At 45.2% G+C, this 23457-nt stretch overlaps 1 protein-coding gene across 17 annotated transcripts in view; it reads left to right on the top strand.

Annotated features, from left to right (window-relative positions):
- The window catches only part of CADPS (calcium dependent secretion activator), a 220832-nt gene that overhangs the window by 103629 nt on the left and 93746 nt on the right, over positions 1-23457 (top strand). For all 17 annotated transcript variants that reach the window (XM_055707676.1, XM_055707675.1, XM_055707678.1 and 14 more), the window contains exons 7-11: positions 1745-1856; positions 5931-6070; positions 8092-8158; positions 16301-16409; positions 17503-17715. In XM_055707676.1, the coding sequence (XP_055563651.1) occupies positions 1745-1856; positions 5931-6070; positions 8092-8158; positions 16301-16409; positions 17503-17715 (641 nt within the window). The remainder of the gene's footprint in view (positions 1-1744; positions 1857-5930; positions 6071-8091; positions 8159-16300; positions 16410-17502; positions 17716-23457) is intronic.

The following is a 23457-nucleotide window of genomic DNA, read 5'->3' as shown; positions in this document are numbered from 1 at the left end:
ATACTTCTTATGCACAGGAAGGAGTAAATTATTTTTCCTGATAACTACAAATGTAAAACCTGCTGTTTGGTATTTATGTTTGAAGAAATTTAGTCGCCGGACCATGTGGCATCTTGAGCCCTTTCCCAGTCATTTCAAGGGAACCACCTTTCTTCAGCAGAGAGTCTAGTTTAAGGGCAGTGTAAAGTAAGAAAGTGTCACTAATAGCGTGAGGGTCGATAGAAAGAAGTGGTTAGTAAGATATGCTGTAATGTCTCGTGTGACTTGCAGTATTCTAGGTTGCCGTATGTGTTCCATCACATCACTCAGAGGTGTTGCTTATGGTATACTCTTGGTTTCTTCTAAGCACCTTCTAAGCGTAAAAAGCACTTTGTGATTATTCTTCAGGTTTGCTTGCACACTTTACATGAGTTTTGAAGTGTGACAAATTTTCAGGGTCTTCGGGAACAATATAGAAATCTAGCTCACAATGAATTATAAAAAAAGACAAAGAGAGTAAAAAAATAAAGAACAGTTTTTATCTGCTAGTTTTACCTTGGCCTCTGCATGATCAGATGGATGCTCAGGAGCATCCTCCTTGCAGTGGTGCACTGTTCCCCAGTCCTCCCTGAGCTGAGCTGTTCTCTGCTAATGAGGGCAAGTGCAGTTTTAGTGGTGCTTTGTTTAGCTCTGTCTGGAAGTTTCTGTCTGGCTTTATTTTGCTAAGTTTCTAACTTTCTAAGCTGTAGAAAGCAAGCTTGAAACACAGCTGCGACATCTCAAACATAAAACCATCATGACTTTTTACCCCTTAGCGGGCTGCAGGGCTCCTGCAGTTCTCATGCTCGTGTGGCAAAGGTCAGCTGTGGGGTGGGCTCCCCATGTAACACTTAAAATGGCAAGTTTGGCCGTAGGTGTCGGCAGACTGTCTCTGGGACCCTGTGCCTGCAGGTCCTACATGGAATGGGTTCAATGAGTTCATGTTCTCTGCATAGCTGGGCAGCTGGTGGTTGCAGGAGTTTGGAGATGTCCTCTGGAAGCATGCGCATCTAGAGGGGCTTTTCACGTGCTGTGGGTCATTCAGCCTCCAAGCCACTCCTTTCCAAGCCACGGGACCAGCCAGGGGATGACTCATAGAGTACCAATAGTAGACAGTGGTCTTGGCTCATGGTGTAGTTGGAGAGGCTGCCACTTGCTGACCATTGCTGTTGCATCCCAAAGGAGCTGGTGTCCTGCTCTGCAGCCCCAGCATAGTTGGATTACTGCAGACATAATGGCTTGAACGCAAACCTGGGCTGGGACTCAGAAGAGGACCCAGGTTAAACTGGTTTCTTTTTCAGAGAAAGCAGATCTCATTATCAACCTGGAAAGGAGAGGTTAATTAGCCAAGAGAAGAGCAGAGGCATGAGTGATTACAGATGTCCTGGGTGCAGATGTCCTCAATCGTCAACTTCTGTTGTGATTATACAGGCTGTCGCTGCAGGAGACATATTGTTCTTCCTAAATAAAAAAGTTCTCTTAAATTTGGTTTCATGCTGCTCCCAAATAACCCTTCTTTCTTTTTTTCCCCGAAGAACCATCATGAGTCTTCCAAACATCTGTCCCACATTTCCTAAAGAAGATAATTAATGCCCTTGTCACTCAGACAGCCCAGCCACTTCAGCTTGTGCCAGACGGACGTTCTCAGTTAACCATCGCATGCCCAAGCAGTAGTGCTGCTGACCTGCTGCTCGGGCTGAACATCTCTCTGTCCTTATTTTCACAGCTGGGGCACCCAAGGAGACTTCACAACAACACACGCTCTTCCTGCAGTGAAGGTGAAGCTGTTCACGGAGAGCACAGGAGTGCTGGCTCTGGAGGACAAAGAGCTCGGGAGGGTAAGGAGATTTTGAGTTTAATAATGTTTCCTTTTGGCCCTGCTTTTCTAGAGAAATCTCTCCTGTATGGAAATATCTTTGGAGCACAACATGCTCTGTTTTTTTGCCAAGCTTTGGGAGGCGGGGGGGGGAAGCAAGCTCTCCACTGCTGGAAAGGAGTGCATCTTGCATGCTGTCTTTGTTGTGAGTTTTTAATGGCAGAATTTCAGCTGGCTGTGCCTGCACTGAGCAAAGGCAGAGGATCTTGTGTGCGATATTGGCAGTCCGGAAAGCCTTAGAAGTTGCTTACGGAAATGGACATTCCTGAAGCAGAAAAGGGGATTATGCTGAAGCAAAAAGAGGGGATTTAAGTTTGGCAAGAGAGTGTTAAGCTGCTCTCATATCTGCTGAGCAGCTGGTGCATAGTTTGAGCATTTGAAAGCACTGACTGCGGTACTTGCTGCAAAGGGCTTGAAATCCTGGCTTCCCCTGGGCATTGTGGCTGAACTGGTGGCTTCAGGGGGGATGGACTGGGGAGTGAAACACGGGGATTCATTGCCCCTATCAATGGTATTAATAACAAAGAGCTCAGATTCCCGGGCTACTGGCCACAGAGCTGACTCTCCCACCCCATCACTGCCACTCGCCTGTGGTCCCTAAACTAGCACCCAGGGACTGACTGGTGGCCCTCCACTGCTGCAGCCCACAGCTCCAGAATGTCTGTGGGTGGCACTTCTCTGTGGCTTTGGGATGCTTCAGTTAGTCTCCATGGATTTTTTTGCAGCTGTATAATTTGTGTTGGCCCTGGGCATAAGTGGGGCTCCCTGCCGTGCCTTCCTCAGCAGTCAGCATGGTGAAGACCCCATGACAATCAGTTCAGGGCGAGAGAGGCTGCACCTTAGACACAGAGCTGGCACCTCCCGTGGCACAGCTCAGCACAGCCTGAGTGGTCTCCAGGAGCCCCTGGGCTCTGTCTGCCCGGCTCTGCAGCACACCTTGCGCTTTTTTTACTAACTGACATGGGTTTGTGTTCATCCTATTCACACAAGTGCTGAACATTCTTTCAGTTCCTAGTGAGCTGTTGATTTAATTTATATCTTTATGGTGGAGAGCGCTGCAGGTGATTTTGTCTCATGTAATTTAGGTTTGGTTTAACTATTTGTGTTTTCACGTTCATGTAACATCCTTTGTTCTTGCACATGAGAGAAAAGCAAAGCCACCCTTTCTTTTCTGCTCTCAATCTTCTCTTCAGGGAGTCACAGCCCCTTCAGACTCCTCATCCACACCTGGACCTGTCCTTTTTCCCTGTCCTCCTCCCTTTTTGACCAAGGGAATGACCCCACCAGGCTGCAGTACTCTGGCTGAAGACCTACAGTTGCTTTGCTGCACAGCATCATAATGTTTTCAGGATTATTTTCAAAACCTTCTTCTTGAAACAGCCCAGCACTCCTGCCTTTATCCACAGCAGCGTGCTGAGCAGAGCTTTTCACCCAGCTGGCCGCGATGCCATTCAGGGCTTTTTCCCCTGAGCTGTTAGGCTCGGTGCAGACCCGCTTGCTTTGTAAGTCTTGTTTCCCCTGGCAGCCCCGAGTGGTGCTAACTTTGCTGGTCTCGGGAAGCAATTTAGCTGTGCCTGTTGTTCTGAGAGAGGTGGCGGGCCCCAAAGCAACCCCTCTTGCCCTGAAATGCTGATGAGCCAGCCTCACCAATACGCTTTAATTCCCGGTCCAGCGGGAAGCCATCCCTCGGCTCTCAGCTTCTGTGGGCCAGCTGTGGCCAGCACGGGCAGCCAGGCGGTGATTTCCCCTGGCCCGTGGCCACCAGCGCTTTCAGCTGGCCAAACTTCAAAGGGGTGCTCGGTGTGCCCGGAGTGGCCGAGAGATGACGCGTGTCTGCTCGGGCTGCATCAGGATTTCTTCTTTAAGGAAGTAACGAAACGGGGAGCGTGTTAAGCCCCTGGTGTAGCTGTTGGAATGGGCAGGAACCTGTCTGCACGGAGAGAGGAGGGAAGCGGGTTTTAGACACAAACCACCCGTGCCCAGCCACCCTTTGAGAAGCAGCTTTGTGCTCTGCCAGCCATGTACAATGCCCACTTTCTATTGCAAGTGTTCGACTGGCAACCAGCCGGCACTCCTCATTTGGCCACTTTTATCGAAGGGAGAGCTGGAAAATGCTCCCAAGCCCTGGACTGCTGGATGGGCAGCTGAAGGCATGGGAATACATCCTGACCCTATTGAAGCCAGTGGCAAGGCTCCCACGGATTTCAGCCATGCCAGGACTTCATCCGCTGAGAGCGCAGAGGGGAAGAGCCATGAATTGCAACAACACTGAGCAAAGTTTATGCACCTTTTGATGAAAAAGAGTTAGAAATCAAAGCAGAGAGCATTCCAAACACCCTGAGCGGCTGCTGCCTTGCTAAGAGATGGGGTTTAGTGTGAGTCTGTGTGCTTTGCAGTGGAGGACCTTGGATACTGCTCAGGGTTTGAGTCCATCCATGTTTCTAACAGCCTGTGTGGAGGACTTGCTTCTCATCTTCAGGATTTGCTTAAATGTGTTTTTTTCCAAGAGTAATGTAGTAGAGGCTGGTGTTGCTCAGTTATCTATGTAACTAATAGCAGCTTCAGATTCCTGCCAGAGAAAGCATTAGTCTAATTCAATAAAAGAAGCGATAAATAATGTTGATGAATAAGAGTGAAGTCGAGAATCTACTGATGTTAACCTCAGGCTTTGGAGGAGGCAATAAAATAATTTTTAAAATCATTCATCAGAGGGTAATAGCATCAAGGACATTTTGGTGGAAAATAGCCCCTACGTGGTTGACTCAGCAGTAAAGTTAAGATCATACAAAAATAAAATAAAGTTCAGAGCATAATACAACTTTATAGCCAGGGCTAGAGTTTAGCAGGAGCACGGACTAAGTGTGAGCAAGGAATGAGTGACGGCAGCACATCAAACAACGAGGGTGAATGCTGCCGTTTGAAAAATAATCTGCTTGCATAAACGTTAATGGATTTAAAGGAGATTCATCTTGCTACAGGACAGTGAATACTTGAATGAATTTGTGCGAGACAAAGTCACTGCTGAGAGTGAAAGCATCAGAAGAGGAACAGGAGTGGTAGGGAGAGGGTTAAGCCACCTCAAAGGACACATATGGAAACACCAGCAGAAGATGGTGGGTGCAATGTAGTTCTGGGAGAATACTCTGTGGCATGCTGAGTGAGCTGCTCTGCTTTGTAAGGGTAATGGGGGAGTGGAAAAAGCACAACTATGATCAGGAGGGGCTACTCGCCTCTTGGAGCCTTTCAGTTTCTTTGGTGAGCCCAGCACTTCTGTTGGTGTTCATCTGCACAGCTCCGCCGCAGTTGTTGGTGCTGCAGTGATCTACCCCAGCTGGAGACCATCCCATTGTCTCCTCGCTGTGTGGAATAGAAGCAGAGTCCTGCAGCCACTGATGTCGTGACATGGGATGCAGATTTTATCCGCTTTCATAGCGCAGTCAGACACGCCCACCTACCTAAAACGTTGCCTACCGCATCCAGTCTTAACAGTAAGCAAAAAATCAAGCCAGCTTCCCCACGACCCGATAGTAACAACAGATGAACCATTTTGGGCAGGGCTTTCTGAGCCCTCGAAAGGGCATACCTCACATGGGAAATGTCAGGAAGGCCGGAGGCTGACCAAGTTGTATGAGTCTGAAAGTAGGTGATTGCAGTGTGCAGCCGCAGCAAAAATCTTGTCGCTGGTTTGCTAATCACGTTAGTCCACCATCACTTTTGGGCTGGTGTACCTGGACAGCGGCAAGTTAGTTTACCATGATCTTTCCTTAAACAATGGGAACTGATAACGCAGTTCTGGTCTGCACCACCCTACGAACAGTGGCACAGCAGATAGAGGAGCCAAAGAACATATGAACTAATCTCAAAATAATCTGTGCTTTAAAAAAAGCAATAAAAGGCCATCCTCACTGATGTGAATAGAAGTTTCCAGACTGACTTTTAGGGCAAAAGTAGCTCATCCAATGTGCTTTTGTTCCCTGTTAAAACCCATTTTGTGAATAGTTTTTCCCTTAAACATTGTTGATTTCAACACTTGCAGGTTGTTCTCCACCCTACTCCCAATAGCCCAAAGCAATCAGAGTGGCACAAAATGACTGTTTCCAAAAACTGCCCAGATCAAGACCTGAAGATCAAGCTTGCCGTGCGAATGGATAAGCCTCAAAACATGAAACACTCCGGGTAAATGCTTGTCTCTATCTGAACTCAATTTGTTTTGAATGTGCACTACAAAACTCTTAAGATTCTGGAAGATAAACTCTCTCAAGTTCAGAGGAGGTCAAAAGAAAGATAAATATAAAAATGGCATTAGTTCAGTCATTCATATTGCACTTTCCATATTCTTAGCAGAGTCTTTTTAATGCATGTCAGCCAAACGGTTTAAATTTTGAACAGTATTCCTCCAGAAATTGCTAGGTTATTATTTTTTTCCCCCTTAAGGAAATAATAGGTGAACTGCCTCTCTTACTGAGAATGGTATAATTTCCTAAGTTATTCTGTGTTTCCCTGTATTGACTTCTCAGAACCAAAAGTACAGTGCACCTTCTGCCTGAAATAAACTCCAGTGCAATCATCATTATTTATACAGAGATACACAGCACAATTAAATAGCAGTTGCTTGGAGCAAGCAGTTGCCTGGAGCAAGCAGTTGCCTGGAGTAGGACTAATGATCTGGAAGGTTAAAAGATAAACCTCTCCCCTCCAGAAGTTGGAGGATCTGGGGCCAAGGGGTTCCCTGACCACCACCCCTGGCTTCCACCTTTGTGCCATGCAATTACAGATCAGGTCATCCTTGGGAAGGTCTAGCTAACACCATTGCCGAGGCGTCCCTGGTTGCTCTTCAGAGATGAGGATGTGATTAAAAAACAGAAGCTGACCTGGAAAGTCACTGTTTTGATTAACTCTTTCTCCAGTATGTTTTTGGTGCTATGAAAGTGACTTTGTTTCATTTTTATTTTCATAATGTTTTGTTAGATTCAGTCCATTATTAGATGGTTTGGATCACTCACCTTTTTTTTAATTCCTTCTCTTCTTCCTCCTTTCTCAAGATCAGAGCCAAATACCCACGTGTGAAGTTTAATTTTTCCACCACAATCACAGACACCAAAAGCAAGAAAGGACAGTTCACTTGTATTTGTTTCCTTGACCGAAGCTGATAGCAACAGGGCTGAGCAGTCCTGGCTTTTCTCAGGCTTTCTTAAACTCACATTTGATTTACAAGGTGCTGCTTAAAACTATATGGTTTATAATACTTGCTATCAGAACTAAGATTATCTTTCTGTTGATGCTAGTGGCAACAGCAAAAAGGACAGTTATTACCCTGTTGAACTAGCCAAGGACCCAGTGCCCACATTAACATGACTTGGAGTTTTGTGGTTTAAACACCTACGAAGAACAGCTGCATCTCCAAAAAGGAATTGTTTTTCTATTTATTGAGCCAGAACTAAAGTAATTATAATCATACATAAAACATATTAATGCTGAATAATGTCCTTGTGCTTATTATTAGCCTGGTTCTGCCACTATTTTTGCCAGTGTTGGTATTACAGTGTCACAGTGGCCACTTCATCACAGAGATTAAATGCTGATTTTGACATTCATTTTAAAAGCTAATCCTTCCTTTGTAGAAAACAGTGAATTCACTCCTCCTTAGACATTATTCTGTTTGCTTGAGTATCTGTAGCCAAGCAATTTCTAGGAATTAATCTTAAACTGTTCAGTGAAGTTTCCTGGTTTAGTCAGTCCAGTGGATACTGGGATCCTGGGTATTGGTTTTGATGAAATAAGCGTCCCTCTGTTTGACAGCTCCCCTCAGCCAAATGGTTTTGTGAAGGCTTAAAGCAACATTTTGGGTTTTGCTCCTTTAATTCTTCTGTTGCAAATGTATTCTTCCCCCATCCAACCATGTCATAACTATTCACTGCATTAAAGCACTTCTAAATTGTGAGCAAGTTGTGAAAGACGAAGAGAGAATTAATACTGTGTAATGTTTAGACCTTGGGAGCTTTTTATGTCACTTGCTTTACAGGTTATTTGTTCAGGCTAGAAATAAACACATTCATGAATGCTGTAGAGCTTAAGAGTCTTGTAATTACTCCTGCTTGTGCATTAACTTCGGTTTCTAGGTGTAAAGAAAACACTGAAAAGCAGGAGAACAACTTATAGTAACTTGTGTACTGAATTCATCTATTCTTTCCTCCTAGGTATTTATGGGCCATTGGTAAAAATGTTTGGAAGAGATGGAAGAAACGATTCTTTGTCCTGGTCCAGGTAACAGATTTAACTAAAAGTGATCTTAAATCACAACATGAAAAATTTAAGTCTGTCTTCTGGCCATTTGCAGTGCTGTGTAATTGATGCTGAACTGTGGTTCTGCGTAGGGTGTCTGTTAAATCATGGGGGTTTTCCTACACATGTACATCTTCTCAAGGCTATCCCAGTTGCAGACCTCTGGCTGTGAGTTTCCTGATGCACATGAATGCTTGGTGAAATGGAGAACCAATTTTAGTGAGAAATCAATGAGACAGGGAGGAAGCTTGGTCTGTTTTGGCTGGAGGTACTTGGTGCATCGCAGGCTACGTCAGCATCAGTGTATCGTTCTGGACATTTATCTTGCCTTCATGTTCATTACTGCCTCTCATTGTCTACAGCGCTCATTGATCATTTTGCAAACTTTCTTCCTTTTCCCCTTTTTTTCTTTTTTCCACTTTCTGCCCTTCCAGTTTCAGTAGACCTGTATATTTGACCATGATTAAGAATTTCAAGGAAACGGGCAGATATCCTCTGTGACCTAAAAGGATCTGGTCAGTACTCCATGTGTTAGATCTTCCCTCACCTTTCCAAGTGCAGCTGAAACCACTGCCTTGGCCACAGAAGTGAGGGGCCCCAGTGTGAGCAGCTCCATCTTCACACCAGCCCGATAAAGCCAGAGTCCTCTTGGGTCCATCTCTCTCTCCCCCCTCTCTGCGTTCCCCAGGCTATGTTGTCTCCAAGTATGAGAAATAAAAGCTTTGTGCAGGGTCCTGTGATGAAAGCAACACAGAGGTGCTCTGATGGAATAACGTGGAGTCAGACTGAGATCTTGTGCCAGCACAGATCCAAAGTGGTCAAGTCAGAAGGTGAAGCCAATAAAGCAGATGGCAGGTTTGCTGCAGAAAAGCCAGGATTTCACCCATGTGTAAGAACAGAGATGGTGTAAACCAGGTGCACCAGGCTCCACATTTGGGATGGACCATGCTGGTGTGTTGACTTTCCTGTGCCAGTAAGAGGAGTCCACACAGTCCATCTCCCGCCTTACAAAGCTGGCTTCTCTGGTCTTAAATCACCTGGTGTAAACTGGTTAGTTTGTTTTTAGTTAATTATTACTCCAAGTTTAACTGTCCTAGTAGGAAACTTAATCCCATTCTCTGTTTGTCCATCACTACCAGTCTCCATAGTGCTAAACTATGTGGCAGATGAGAAAATCCATCCTGGGGAAGTAAAAGGGTTATATGATGTGTGTGAGCCGTGTAAGTAGGAGCCTATTGGGAGAGACCAGTTGAGTACCTAGTCCAATAACCAAGTGTAAACAGCAGTGACAGTTTTAAGTGCTCGATTTGTACTCCAAATGGGGTCCAAATGGCCACAGAAGTGTGGGAGTTAATATAGAGTAGCCCCAGGAGATGCCTCTATCTGCCCAAGCAGTGTATTTAGATTTAGGTAAAAGTGATGGGTTTAGTATCTGTGTAATCCATTCCTACAGGCGTCTGGTTTCCAAATGCACCCTCCGTGCAGGGGCTTGCCAGGCCCCTGGTGAGACAGGGCACTTGGCACCTGACGGGGTGTCTCCTGGGTGAGAAGCAGCCAAGAACATAGAAAAGGAAAAGCCTTTTGGGAACAGTGTGCAGCGATCCTCTTCTGGGGCAGGGACTGAAGGATTGCTTTTCTCTGTATTATGTCCTGAAGTGAAGTTAAAAGTTCTGTGGTGGTCTGTGAGCACCTATAGGGCAACTAGTATTGCTTTTCCCTGGGAGATGATTCATTCCTATTAGACCAAGTTCTCAGTCCCTTTTTCCCTGTGAACAAGGATTCTCCAAATCAGAGAATCCTCTTCCCTAACATAGCTTCTCCCATAAATGTATCTATTGATAGCCTTCTGTGCAAGAGTTTACAGGTTTGACATGGATTCCCATGTGTGTCTCAAGGAGCCTTTCTTCTGGCCATTCTGTGTGGTTGCAGTTCCTTCTCTAGTTGCTATATATTCTTCAGCTTGTTGTGGAATTGAAGCTCTCGGAGTTATTCCATGTTTTCTCATGTTACTAGGTCTGTATTCGTCAGTTGGCATATAAGAGCGGAATTTGGCCAGAAAAGCAATTCATTTGAATAAGATGAGCAGACTTTTGCCCCCAGAGAGTCTCTGTAGCCCACCTCAGAAATTCCAGCTGCCACCGCAGCTTCTCCGTTATGTTACCGTTTGCTCAACATTTGGTGCAATGTAAAGTGTTCTGCTGTACATCAAATATAAACAAGAAACACTCTCTATGCAGTCCCTCAGATGTAGTTGGAGCATATTGAACATGTCAGCAGGCAATAAAGATGGAATAAAAATACTTTGCTGTCCGTATGTTTGTCATTTGCTTTTCATGCAATGCGAAGGATGGGTGCTGATATGAGCAGGGATTGGCAGCAAAGGTGTTGATGTCCAGGATGCTCTGAACTCTGCTAAACCACAGACAGAAAATAAGCCCCACAGGAAGGTGAGCTGGCTCTGTTAGGTAAAGAACAGACAACGAGCAACCCCTGTGTCAGGAGGCTCCTGCAGAGAGATGGAGTCCAAAGCGTGAAAATTCCATTTGGGTTATAGTGGTCTGGTCAGTCTGTGGCACTGCCAAGAGGCCAAGGCTATATATTTGGGTGAATAACTAAACATTTCCTTTCTGATCTCTTGTTTGTCCCTTATCTGTAGCATCTTCTATTGCAGCTCTGCTTCCCTTCCTGCCCCTCGCAGAGTAACCTCCTCCTCCTCTCGGTCCTGTGCCCTCTCCTGCCCCTCTCTCCCCATTTCAGATGGATGCACCAAAAGCGGTGCTATTGGGTGGTACCGCTCTGCCTTCTGGTACCAGCTGTTAAGAAATTCATGGTAATAAATACTCAAACTCTTCATAGCCACCTAAACAAGGCACAAAGGTGCCAAACTGCATGGGCGGCACCAGGGAGGAAGGTGTTGATGGCAGTTTGTCTCTTTTGTGTCAGCAATGCCTCGCTGGTATGAACGGAGGCTTTGCGTGCGTATGCAGAAAAAGGAGCTCTGGAGGGAGCATTTCCACTGCTACTTGGCTTGTGTAAGGCCTGTAGAGGAGGGGAAAGGAGCAATAACTGCCTTGTAATTTGGGTGGAATAATCCCTCGCACCTTCTGTGTCTGTAGCTGCGAGGGTTGTAGAGGAGTGGAGGTGATTTGTTTGGGTGTAGTGGGTGAAAGCGGTTCCTTTGTGCCATTTCTGGAACTGGGCTGCACCTCTCCAGCACAGGCAGTGCTGGGTGGACTTGGTTCAGTCCCTTGGGGAAGGTTTGCAGCATGGTGCGGCTGGCAGAGCCGGTGCATATGCTCCTCCAGCATGCACCCGTGCGTTAGGAAGGGATAGTTTTCTCTTCCGAATGAATCGCAGTCCTCTCTGCACGCTGCCCACCCTTCTCGTAGACACCCTTTGAGATGAGCAGCAGAAGAGCAGAATACTGATTAGATGTAAATTACATGGCAGAGACTCGTTACTTGCCTAATTTTAAATCCTGAGATATGCAGTGTGAAAGTGATGGCAGAATATGGCCCTGAGCTTGGATGGAAATGGTCCGCAGCATCACAAGTGAGGAAAATGCTTCGTAAAGGCAACAGTAATGCCAGTGGCAGTGGTAAGCGAAAGCAATGGAGCGGTTTAGGGCAAAGTTCTCTGTGACTGGTTAGAAAAGAAAATGTACATCCATCGGAGATGTTAGAAGTGTTTCCTGAGTTGCTATATCAGCTGCCTGAGCACAGCACACGCATTTCAGCCAGTTTGCCAATTAGACCCTTGATCATGCAAGAGCTGGGATTTTTCATAGCTGACAGAGCTTGTATTAATTCTTTGCAAGGTCTAATGTGCTGTACTGGCAACCGCACTATTGTTGGTTCTGGTGGGTTTGCTGGCTTTGTGATAGGAAATTTCTTATAATGATTCTTAAGGGCAAATGAATTAATTACATTGAGATTTCAGACTGAATCTCCTGTTCTCTTGTCATAACCCCATTTCTGTGCTCTGGCAGCATATGGGAAGTAACACTCCATGGTACCTGGATGACATGTCTGCTGAGTAGCTTGAAGCAGTTTTCGGCTGATTGTGTCTGATGGTGTTTGCAGAATGTTGTTGGAACCAGATCAACCCTCTGCAGATTAAAACCAGTTGCAGTGTCTACGCCTGGATCTATTGTTCTAGTGACAGACTCCCTGAACTCATTATAATTTAGACTAACAGTGACAGTTCCTGCTTTTAGCAAAACTCGGCTGACTCGGGAGAAAATGAAACGAAGTAAGTGTTCAGTAAGTCTGCTAACCAACAGAATTTGAAAATAATTCAGCAAAATTGCAGTGTACTACACCAGTGGTCCTAGACTATGGTCCGCAAGTCAAGGTAAATGACCCGTAGCTGGTCCCTGTAATCATATTAAATCATGTTTTCAGTTAGACCCTCGCTGAGAACTGGGCATAGGTAGTGATTCTTGAGAAAACTCGAGTGTTGATGATAAATACGAAATGTTTGGAAACTGCTGCTCAAACAGATGCCCCAGCTTATTACACCTGGCTACAGCGGGTCCTGCGTGTCTCATCTGTACTCACACGGGATGGCTTCCCATCACAGCCCTGCCCATGGAGAACACAGGCACACCTCCTGCTTGAAGGAGGAGGTTAGGACAACTGCTGTGTGCAGTTCTTTGGGGCTGAATGGACATGCTGATATATGAAAATTGTTGTTTTCGCATTTTTTTTCTTTAAGCTAGATCATTTCCTCTGCTCATTTGTGTCAGGAAAGGGCTCGGGAGGCAACATACAGCTGCAACCAGAGGACAAGAGTCTCCCATCAAAGTGAGAAGCTGTATTACAGCTGGCAGTATCTTAGCACAGTTTCTCTCCCTTGGGACAAAATGCATGCTGTTAATCTAGGAAAGGTCCATTTAAGAATTTAACCCAAGTGGGGCGGTGTTATGTCAACAGCGAGGAAGGGGGAGGTGAATGACTGGGCTTGGAGTGTGAGGCATGACAATTAACAGGTTTGAGCAGGATCCTGGGGAAAGCAGTGCTCGCTAGAGCAGGAGTCTCTGGTGGAAAAACAAGGACGAAGTCAGGACTGGTTAATACATATCTACTGTATTTATTAATCAGTTGGATTATATAGCTGGTGACAGAATATGGTCAAGTGCCAACAAAGTCAGATCTAATTTAGCAGCCTGGGAATAGTGAACTTTGGCATTTGTCTCCCGCTGTCTGCTTCCCCTTTCCTGAATTTCTTTGTCTTTTTCTCCTTTTCCCCACTTTCTTTTCCTTCTGCTCTTTTGTCTGTAATTATTTCTCAAAGTGTTTTCCCTTTTTTGTAATGAACCAGCCAGGGCAGCCTTGGATTATTTCCTTTCTTTTAGTTTCGCTCAGTTCAGCTTCCTTAGATGCTCCTTTCCTGGCCCTTGTCGGGTCCCTGGATGAAATCCCAGCTGCTTTGAGAGTTTGTCCCTCACTGGGCAGAGATTTCTCCTCTGTCTTCCTTCAGTTTCCTCTTTGTATCTGTGTTTTTTCCAATTACTCAAACCATTCATCTCTCCCATCCCATCTGCTCGCTCACTCTCGTGCTCAGCTATGGTTCAGTGTGAATTCAGCAGGCTGTAAGATTAATTTCTGCTATTAACTGTTTCACTCGTCTAGCCACTTCTAAGCTTCTACAGAAAGCAGACTCTAAAGCACAGTATTTTAGAGGACTGATGAAAGGCAAGCTGCAGTCTCCACTTGACCCTACAGTGCTGTTCAGCAGGGAAGCACTGGCATACCGAGCATTCCAGAAGGTTTTGCTTTACCACTGCTTGTAAATGGAAGCAGCCACGTTGCACTGGTAGCCAGGGCATCAGCTTCTTTCTGACCACAAGCAGTAAATGCCTTAGGCAGCAGGACAGGGCAGACAGGCTGGTATGCCAGTCCTGGAAGTCAGTAAGTGGAGCTGTTTGGGTGCAGGCACCCTGCATGGCACAGCTGGCACCCTTTCCAGAGGCCATCGAGAGCTGTCTCCTCCCTCCAGCCTGGCCCTCGCCTGACTCCTGCCAGCAGGCGCCTGGGCAATCCTGAGCTTGGGCTTTGCGCCTGAGCCGTATGAGTAGAGAAGAAGTAAGACGTGAACGCAGATGAGCCCTGGATGTCGTAGACTCACCTGCAGGTTTCTCTTAGAGGTCTCTTCTAATAGTGATGTAGAGCAGCTTCTTCCAAGGAAATGATGTGGATGCTGACAGGAGCGACCAGTTTGCTTTTCCTCTGTCCCAGGATGGCCCCACCAGAGCTTACTGTCTGCATCTGGTTTATAACTTCTAACGTGAGCAGTATAAGCTTTGAAATGCCTACGTGTGTTTCCATATGTTACTGTTCTGTTGGTATGGTTGGCTTATTGATAGGGATGAAGAATATTTTCTGGGTCCAAAGATGACAGGAATTATTTGTATGTGAAGGAGAGCCTGAAATTCAGACCTCATGCTCAGGGTCAGAGGAGAAGAAACTGAAATACTGAATGAATTTTACCTGTCGCTATAGAGTGTGCAGGAGAAGAAAAAAACATTAGCTGTATTAATGTTTTCGATCAATGTGAGAGTAGGTTAGCACCTGACTCATTTCAGGAGCTAAATTTATCACGCAGTCCCTGAAGTTCAGGCTGTCTAACACAGAGACCTCAAATCCTCACCGCTCAGCTGAGATCTCCAGCATCTTACCATAAATCAAGCACATTCAAGAGCTTCTCCAGGAGATGGCAGCAATATACTGCGAGTACCGCTGAATGAGCGCTGCAGGAGTCGTCTGAATGTTGTGCTGTGGGGCACTGGGTTATTTTTAGATTTCTTCGTGTTAATCTTTTTAATTTTTGTGTTGCCGGTACGATGGTATGCATTCAAAGTTCATAGCATAGAATCTGCACTGGTGTGCTCCTGCTATTGGTCTGTTACTTGTCAATCTTTCGTCAGCGCTGGTAGTTTTAAGGAGGATGCAAGATGCTTAAAGCATCACTTTTAGTCTTACTCCCACAAATGTGTTAATGATAGGGTTTATTCTTAGGTGGCTTTTGGAGCTGTTCCTGGAGGGAGGCACGGTGCAGGCAGGGCTGCTGAGAGCAGGCTGGCAGCTAGCAGAAGCCCGTAGAGGGCAGCAAGAAACCGAGCACCGACTGGGAGACACTCTACCAGTAGAGGGGTCCCCTGACTTAAATAAATGACATTTTATTAGCGATAGATGCCACCAAAAGAGGTGCTGCGTGTGTATTTGTAGCCAAGCAATTTGGCAATTTGAAGGCAAAATCCCCCCAGCCCAGCAGCTCTCCCGTCTTTCAGGATCTCTGCCGACTTCCAAAAAATGACGAGCACGATCCATTGCCATCCACCAGAGTTTTAAAGTTTCCTCCAGAGGTCAAGAAAATGTCCAGATGAATAAAATTACGTCAGGCGTCCAGGATGTGACACAACCTTAACAAAGTCATTTGAAATCATTTGACAGTAAATTTCCCCGTGAGTTCCTAGCCTGGGGGATGGAGAATCCTCTCCTCTCCTCTCCTCCCTGGATGCGCTGCTCGCTGACCATCCAGATTGCAGCACGGCGGGTACCGCCGGGTCTTGATGCAGCCTGATGGCCTCCTAAAGGCGATTTGGGAGCCTGGCAGAGCCCCCGCAGCTGAGTCGGCTTCCGTCAAGAGCTTGACATTGAATGTATCGTGTCATGCAGATGGTACCTCAGAGGAGTGAGAGCTGCCATTTACAGCACTGATGACAACAACTGCCGAGATCAGTGGGATCTTAAGATTGCTTTAATATGACTGGCACCTAGCAATTTAGCTCACATTGTTTGTGACAGGGTGTCACTCTTGCACTTGTCTGGGGATGAATGATAGAGGGTTTTAAAGCGTGGAGCTTCCTCTTTGGGAGGAAATTAAACCGCTGTACGTACTGAAGCGGAGAATTAGATGCCTGCTGCAGCAGGGTGTGTTAAAAGAGAGCTTTGCAAAAGCCTGGTAAAAAGTTTAGTCTGTCTTCTATGGGTGATGACCGTCAAAATTACCCCACGACCCCCAGTCCCTGTAAACACGCTGTCCGCGGACAGTGTTTGTAAGCGCTTTGCATTGCCTTGTCGTGATCACCCGGTGCCATCTTAGCTTTGTGATTTTCTTCAGGTTAGTCAATATACATTTGCTATGTGCAGCTACCGGGAGAAAAAAGCTGAACCTCAAGAGCTGCTGCAGCTCGACGGATACACTGTGGACTACACCGACCCGCAGCCAGGTAGGGGGCTGGCGGCTCGCTGCTGTACCCGCAGGTGCTCGGGCTCGCCGCGCCGCGTACGGCTCCCAAACGGGAGTGCTCTCTCCCTCTCTCTCTCTCTCTCCCCCCCTGCTTGCAGCTGAACTGTGATCAGCATTATTCTAAATATGTTTGTGTTTATACTGATCATTAGCTATGCATGACTTTACTATAAATAGATCTAAGGAATTGAGCTAGGAGTTGCATCAGAAGAGGGAAAGGCTCATCTCTTCTGGGGAGTCTAAGTGAATTAGATGCTTAAATCCCAGTAAAACTTGATAGTGATCTGAATGCTCAAACTGAGTAACAATTCTGACCTGTGCCTTCAGATTCTGTTCCTTCAATAAAAGGTTAGCAGCTATGTCTGTCTTTATTGTAGAAGATATTTATGGGAGCAACCCAGCATTTTTGCCTGCCCCATTTTCTCTCTGGTGGATGCGAGTGAGTGGAAGGGGCAGGCACGGAAAGCCCCCTGGTACCTGGAGGTACCTGTTGAGTGTTGAGACCCTTCTTCAAGTGGAGGAGCACGACATTTCTTTTATTTCAGTGGGGCAACACGTTGAGCATGGTGATGCTCACCATGCCCTGGATAATGTTATCCCCAGAGGAGATGAAGAAAGACGCAGGAGGTTGGTTGCCAAGACCTTTATTCCAGGTTAATTCTCATGTTAGGGAAATGGGAAGATGGGTGCTGAACCAGGGCAAAGACAAATAAGCACATCACCCAAGCACCTTTTGTGCACTGATGCACTCAGCCTAATGGGAAACCTCCCACCACATCCCCTCAAAACCCATTTTTAATGGGGCTCCAGTGGTGCCGCTTGCATGGAACCTGCACAGAGGGGGCTGTAGGTGAGAGAAGCAATTAATCTGCGTGTGTTGGGGCTTGTTTTAGTGATTGCAGTGCAGGGTGCCCTGGCGGGCTGTCTTGCAGGTGAGTTTGGTGCTGGGGAGGGGCTGAGCTCAGCCAGTAGCCGGGGAGCACCCGGGGCTGCGATGGGGTGGGAAGCTGGGGGAGATCCCCTGGCTGGCCTCCGAGTCTTCAAAACTCCATTGTCGCTTCCTCCCATGCCAGGTTTGGAGGGCGGCAGAGCATTCTTCAACGCTGTGAAGGAAGGAGACACGGTGATTTTTGCCAGTGATGATGAGCAGGACCGTATCCTGTGGGTCCAAGCCATGTACCGAGCCACCGGCCAGTCTCACAAACCTGTGCCGCCTACCCAAGTGCAAAAGCTAAATGCTAAAGGAGGAAATGTACCCCAGCTAGACGCCCCAATCTCTCAATTTTGTAAGTAAATAAGTTCTCCTAGAGGGCAGAAGTCTTTGATGGAAAGGTTTTCTGCACTGATGTAAATCGATATTCACATACATGTTTCTGACTCTGAAATGAAATTTTTTTCATTATCGTTAAGCTGCTTTTTACATCAGTGAATCCAGAAGCAGTTAACCTGTGTGTTCAGCACAACCAAACCCAAGAAGCAAAATTCCTTGGGGAACTTGTCAATGAGTATTTTAAAGTGCAATACTTGATGGAGGAGAGACTGGGATCTGACAGCCTGAGACCCAGCTTGCTTCCTGCAGACACGTGCTTTACCCCCACACAATAAACTGCACACCCATATCAGAGCGATTCATTAGCACCATTAGCTGTCTGTCAAACGCATCACGTGCTCAGAACTACAGGTGCAAATCTTGCAAGTATGAAATGCACACACAAAAAGAGGTCTCCTGTTGAATATTCAACTGTAGGAAAACATATGGTATTTTTAACAGGTTGCTTTGCAGGCCAGTTAGATGTGAATTTAAAGCAATCATCTTTTAAGTCGTAGCTATGCTTCATGTCCTGTGCAGTTATACCCAGTTTGCCTAATTTGAAATTTAGAGCAATTTCTTTTGTCTTGCAAATGTAATTTGATTATAAACCACACAAATGCCTCCTCACTCATTTTTCTTGAAGGTCTCAATCACACGTCTGGAGCCCCTTTGTTATGTAACATGCAGCAGTTCTTGCTAGTTTCAGCAGAATTTAAGAATTAGCATTGTTGAACCTAAGTAAAATAAGGAAAATCGGTAAATATTAGCAAATTCTACTAATTAAGTCAGATTTTAACATTTAAAATAGTCTTTGTAAAGTTCTTATGGAGTGTTTTGTTGTAGGGAACTCAGAAAATCTGCCCCTTGCTTATCAATATCATTTGCCTGTGTTTTATATTGATTTCACTTCTTCATGTCAGTATGTACAGGAAATAAAATGCAAGACATACAGATGATGTACAATCAATGTTACAGCAGAAAACCTCTGCTTGCTGCTTTTTTTGATTTATGTCCTCCAAATGCCTGCATATTTTGGACTCCCTTCTGTCTTGCATTGCTGCTGCTGTGAGAAGTAGCATGATGCAGCGTGGTAAAACCTACAGTCAGTGTTTTCATTTCAGTGACCCTCATCCTGTTCATCCAAGTCAGGTCACTGACTCTGGGGGTGCAAGGTGTAAAGGTTTGGGGTCAGGAAGGAAGGACACCTCTCAGAAAGCCAGAAGGGGAGGTATGAATTGGCCTCTTGTGAGTGAGACATTTGCTGGCTGTGATCAGCCTCGAGACCTGGCTGAGCTGTGCTGTCCAGGGATTGTATGTGTCTCTGCCCAGAATGTTTAGTCAAAGTGGTTTTGGAAATAGCACACAGAGGTCCTTCTACTGCTGCTTTTTCACATGCTAAAAGCCTGCGAAGTGTAGTGAGGGAGAGTGGCAGAGGGATGCTGCTTGTGGCTCCCTCTCCTAACAAGCGATGCTGAAGGATGCTCTTAGCTGTGTGGTTGGTGCAAAGAGGATGCGCTCCTGCTTGTCCCAGCATGATCCCCATGGATTGGGACAAGGGCAGTGAGAGACCTTAGACTGGGGAAACACCATCCCCACCAGCCTTCTCCCATCCTTGCAGGCATCAGGCCTGGAGAATTTTTCTGCTGGGTAAATTCCTGATGTTTATGGAGTTTTCACTTTGCCAGACCAATATATGGGGTCAGGTGAAGGGTCCCTTTCCTAGACACATCATAGTTGCCTGGCAGCAGCTGTAGCAAAGTCTGCCAGGAGTTGGGGGAAGGAAATGGGCTGCCCGGGGCCGTGGACCTTTGGGTGCGTTGTCCCCATGCAGAGCCAAGCACTGTGTGCCTGGGGAGAGCTGACCCCAACCCACTTAGTTACCTGGGATGGATAAGGGGCAGCTGGCTTGTCCTAGTCCTCACCAGGGAGCAGCGAAGTCGGTGACTGAGCCCAGGAGTCCCCTCTGCACCTAACCACAGCCCAGCATGTCCACCAGAGACTTGTGCTGCTCATGGTCCTGCAGACTGTATCAGCTTGACTGTGCTCAGAGCTAGAGAAATGCCACAGGTTTGACCTGGATTTTTCCATCTCATGCACCTGCCAGGAGTCAGGGATCCCTCATCCTTGCTTCTGGTGAAAACAGCCAAGATTTCACCCCCTGTTCCCTGCAGGGCATCTGAGGGGGTCAGGATCTGACCTTAGTTTCTCCTGCTTGTTCTCAGGCCAATACCAGCTCCAGGTGCAGATAATTCGGCTGGTTTTTATGCCATCACCTTCTTTCCATCCACAATGTGTTTTCGCCATAAGCTGGGTGTCTTCAGGCTCACTTTTTTGCTGCAGGCACTGGGAAACCCTCTTGGCTGTGTTGTGCCAAAGCCTGGAAGGGGGAAACCAGTCGGCTCATCAGTCTGATGATGACTTCCTACTTCAGCATCCTCTGGGCTACTGTATTTTGTCCTTAAGTCTTCCTTCCTCCTCCTCCCTTGGATCTAGATCCCTCTGACAGCTCTTTGTGCACAGGACCTTCATCCTGCAGGAGGATGAGGGCAGCATGCCATAGTACACCTTCATCTCAGCAGCAAAGGCTACTCATTTTTCATATTTTAACATTTGTACGTGGCAATGCTCCTTACAAAAGTCATTGGGCACAGCAGTTAAATAATCAGAAGCAGAAGTGAGTCATGCATGCCACACATGATGGCTTGTTGGGAGTCTTAAATGCACAAATGCACTTCTCAGCTCCTTCAGTCTTGAAATTCAAACATATCAAGTATTGCATTTTTAAAAGGGTCTTGGTTTGTTATTGGGGGTTTTTTGGCTTGAGTTTTTTGTTGGTTTTTTTGTTGTTGTTGTTGTTTGGGTTTTTGGGGATTTTTTGCCCGCAGAAAGGTAAGGACTTTTGTGAGATATTTTATTCTTGTACATTTATCTTTATATACCTGTCACAATTTTTGTGCTTATTAGAGGCTATGGTGAATGAGGATGTGCAAAGAAGTAAATGTTAAGCCATTTGATGAGTAACTGTTGTTATAGCTTTCATGTTGTAGCAGTCCGAGATGGCACATGCGCATGCATGCACATGCAGAAAAAATCCTGCCCTCCGCTCCTGTGATGGAGCTGTCTGTTAAACAGAAACATGAGAAGAACATATTTTGCTGTTGGGGAAACTTGGGAGAATAGTGAATTCATTGGTTCCCATTTCTTTTGACTCTAGTAAACACCAACTTCGAGCAGCGCTCAAATTCTCATCCACAGTTTGATAGCAGCACTTGTCTTGGAAGTAAACAGACAGCTCTGAACCAGGGTGGAGTTTATTTTATTTGCAATTTAAGTACTGGAAAAAAAAAATAGATCCTGCTATTCATTAATTTTTGTATGACTCTACAATTCCTTTTATGTGGGTGAACAATACCTGTTAGAGTGAAAAGTTTTGCTTTTTTTGTTTTGCCACAATTTCAAAGAAAAACTCCATTCACGCAAAGCTGTGCTTTTCTCCAATGTTCGCATTATAAAAGAAAAAACCCAAAACTGTTCTTGTTTACTGTTGAAATCATGCACAGTATTATAGTAAATAATGCTGCCAATACATATTACACCTTTTGGCAATATTTAAGCTTCATAAAAGTGGTCACTTGTCTGAAAGCACCAATCTTTGTTCGTTCTGTGTTAGTGATGCATCAAACAAAATTCCCAAACATGCTCAATGTTCTTTTTTTTATTATTATTTGTGAAACGTTATTCTTTTTAACATGAAAGATTGGTCCGTACTTGTTTTACGTATCACTTGTGGTTATATTTCATTTTTTAATGTCTGTTTATATTTAATGACTGTTAATCACACCATATACAAAGAGTTGGTTGTTTTGAGAATTTGTAAAGATTTGTTCCCCCATAATAAGTAGCGAGGTTTATTGAGCTGCTTAAGAAATTTTCAGCTGTAAGTGGTTGTTGTTGTGTTTTGGTTTTTTTAGTTGGTTTGATTTTTCTTTAAGTTTCTTTTTCATTCTTTGCTTGAACCCAAATATTTAGCTGCTAGGTTAGGGCTCCTGTCTGCTTTCCTGAGCCTTGTTGCTAGTCTTTATGTTATTCTGGTTTGTTCCTTCTTACCCTGCTAACTTCTAGCTGGACTCAAGGGTAAGTGCTTCCCTGTAGCTAGCACAGCTCAGATAATCAGACTAGATTATCTGACATATGCAATGTGCTTTTTTTTTTTCTCTTAAATCTTTCTCATGTTTAGATTTTGTAGTACAAACTTTCCATGTTATTTTCCTGAATTGAGGTTTGAAATGTAAGTTTCCATACTGAAATTGGGATGCATGTGATGTTTGCATAATTGCCTTCTCTCCCTGGCTTTCACATTGGCATCAAGTGATCCTCTTAGCAAAGCCAATCATTAACATTTCTATTTTTCATTCCGAGATGTAAATATTAATTAACATCACAATAAAACTGTAAATAATACCTTCTTTTGTTTCATGGAATTTACATCTAGTTGACTGCTTTCTGCCTGAAAACAGATCATTTTGCACTCTGACAATATCCTTTCTCTCTGTGCTGATGATTAGCCTGGTGTAGCACACCAGCGTGCGGGGCTAACCGTGGACACCTCACAGCATAGAAAGGTAGGGCAGGAGACCCTGAGAAACCTAAAGGAGGTGCAGGACTCCACAGAAGCCCCCCCAAAAAAACCCTCCACACGTGCCTTGTGAAAATAAGTCTGAATCGTCGAGGTGTGATAGTTCCCTCTCCCGTAAACTCAGTAGGGGATGATTTCGGCAGCAAGCAACAGCTCTCTGGGTCACCCCGGGTTTGGAGATGCTGACCCACTCCAACTTAAATACATTAGTCACGGAGGGGTGCTGCTGTTCCCCCAAATTATCATAAATTAACATTTTTGCGTGGGTCTCAGTCACCAATCAAAGCAATGCTTGCAAAAGAATAAGCCGGGGGAATTACTATTTTACATTTTCCCACTGGAATACCTACTTTGGAAAAGACAAAAGCCCAAACTGGTGCTGTAAAAGAGTTTCTCCTTAGTCTTTGTTCAGCCTTAAATACAGCCGATACAAATCCTTTATTGATGTTGTAAGCTGCTTCTCTAATACCTGGTGAGTGCCTGCTTTCCTTAGGAGGGAATAGCATCAGTGGGTCATGAGAGCTGGCAAATATGTATCCGGAGTATCTGAATGCAATTATGAGAAGGAACAGGCGGTGTCATCCCTCCTGGCCATCAAACAAGACTTTTCTTTTTTTTTTTCCCTCTTCTTCCTTCTTTTGTTTCTTTTTTCTTCTTTTTTTTCTGTGTGTGAGTATGTGCGTGTGTGTATAAATATACCCCTGGGTAGCAGGCAGAATTCCTTCTCAGCAGACACTTTCTTTTTTCTTTCTTTTTTTTCTTTTCTAAATGTTTGGATTTCCAAAGAGGATTCTTATCAGACTTTACCACCAAAAAAAAATAAAAAATCATAATTTTATGGAAATACAGATTTTTGCCACTTTGAAAGAAAGAAAGAAAGAGTGAATGAATGAATGAACTTGGGTCTGGCAACATTACATGTATTTGCACTACAATGCACTGCTATCCTATTAGATTATTAGTTTTGTGCTTTAATTGCTTTATTTTTATTTAGATAGTTAGAGATATCATGAGAACGCTGCTGTGTCTTCTGTATTGTCAACTTGCAGATGCTTCGTTGCAGGAATGCAGAATTAAAAT

This window comes from Falco cherrug, chromosome 4 (assembly GCF_023634085.1).
Source record: "Falco cherrug isolate bFalChe1 chromosome 4, bFalChe1.pri, whole genome shotgun sequence".
In the NCBI taxonomy this organism is placed as follows: Eukaryota; Metazoa; Chordata; class Aves; order Falconiformes; family Falconidae; genus Falco; species Falco cherrug.
Note: the sequence above shows the minus strand (reverse complement) of the source record. Positions and strands in the feature narration are given on the sequence as shown.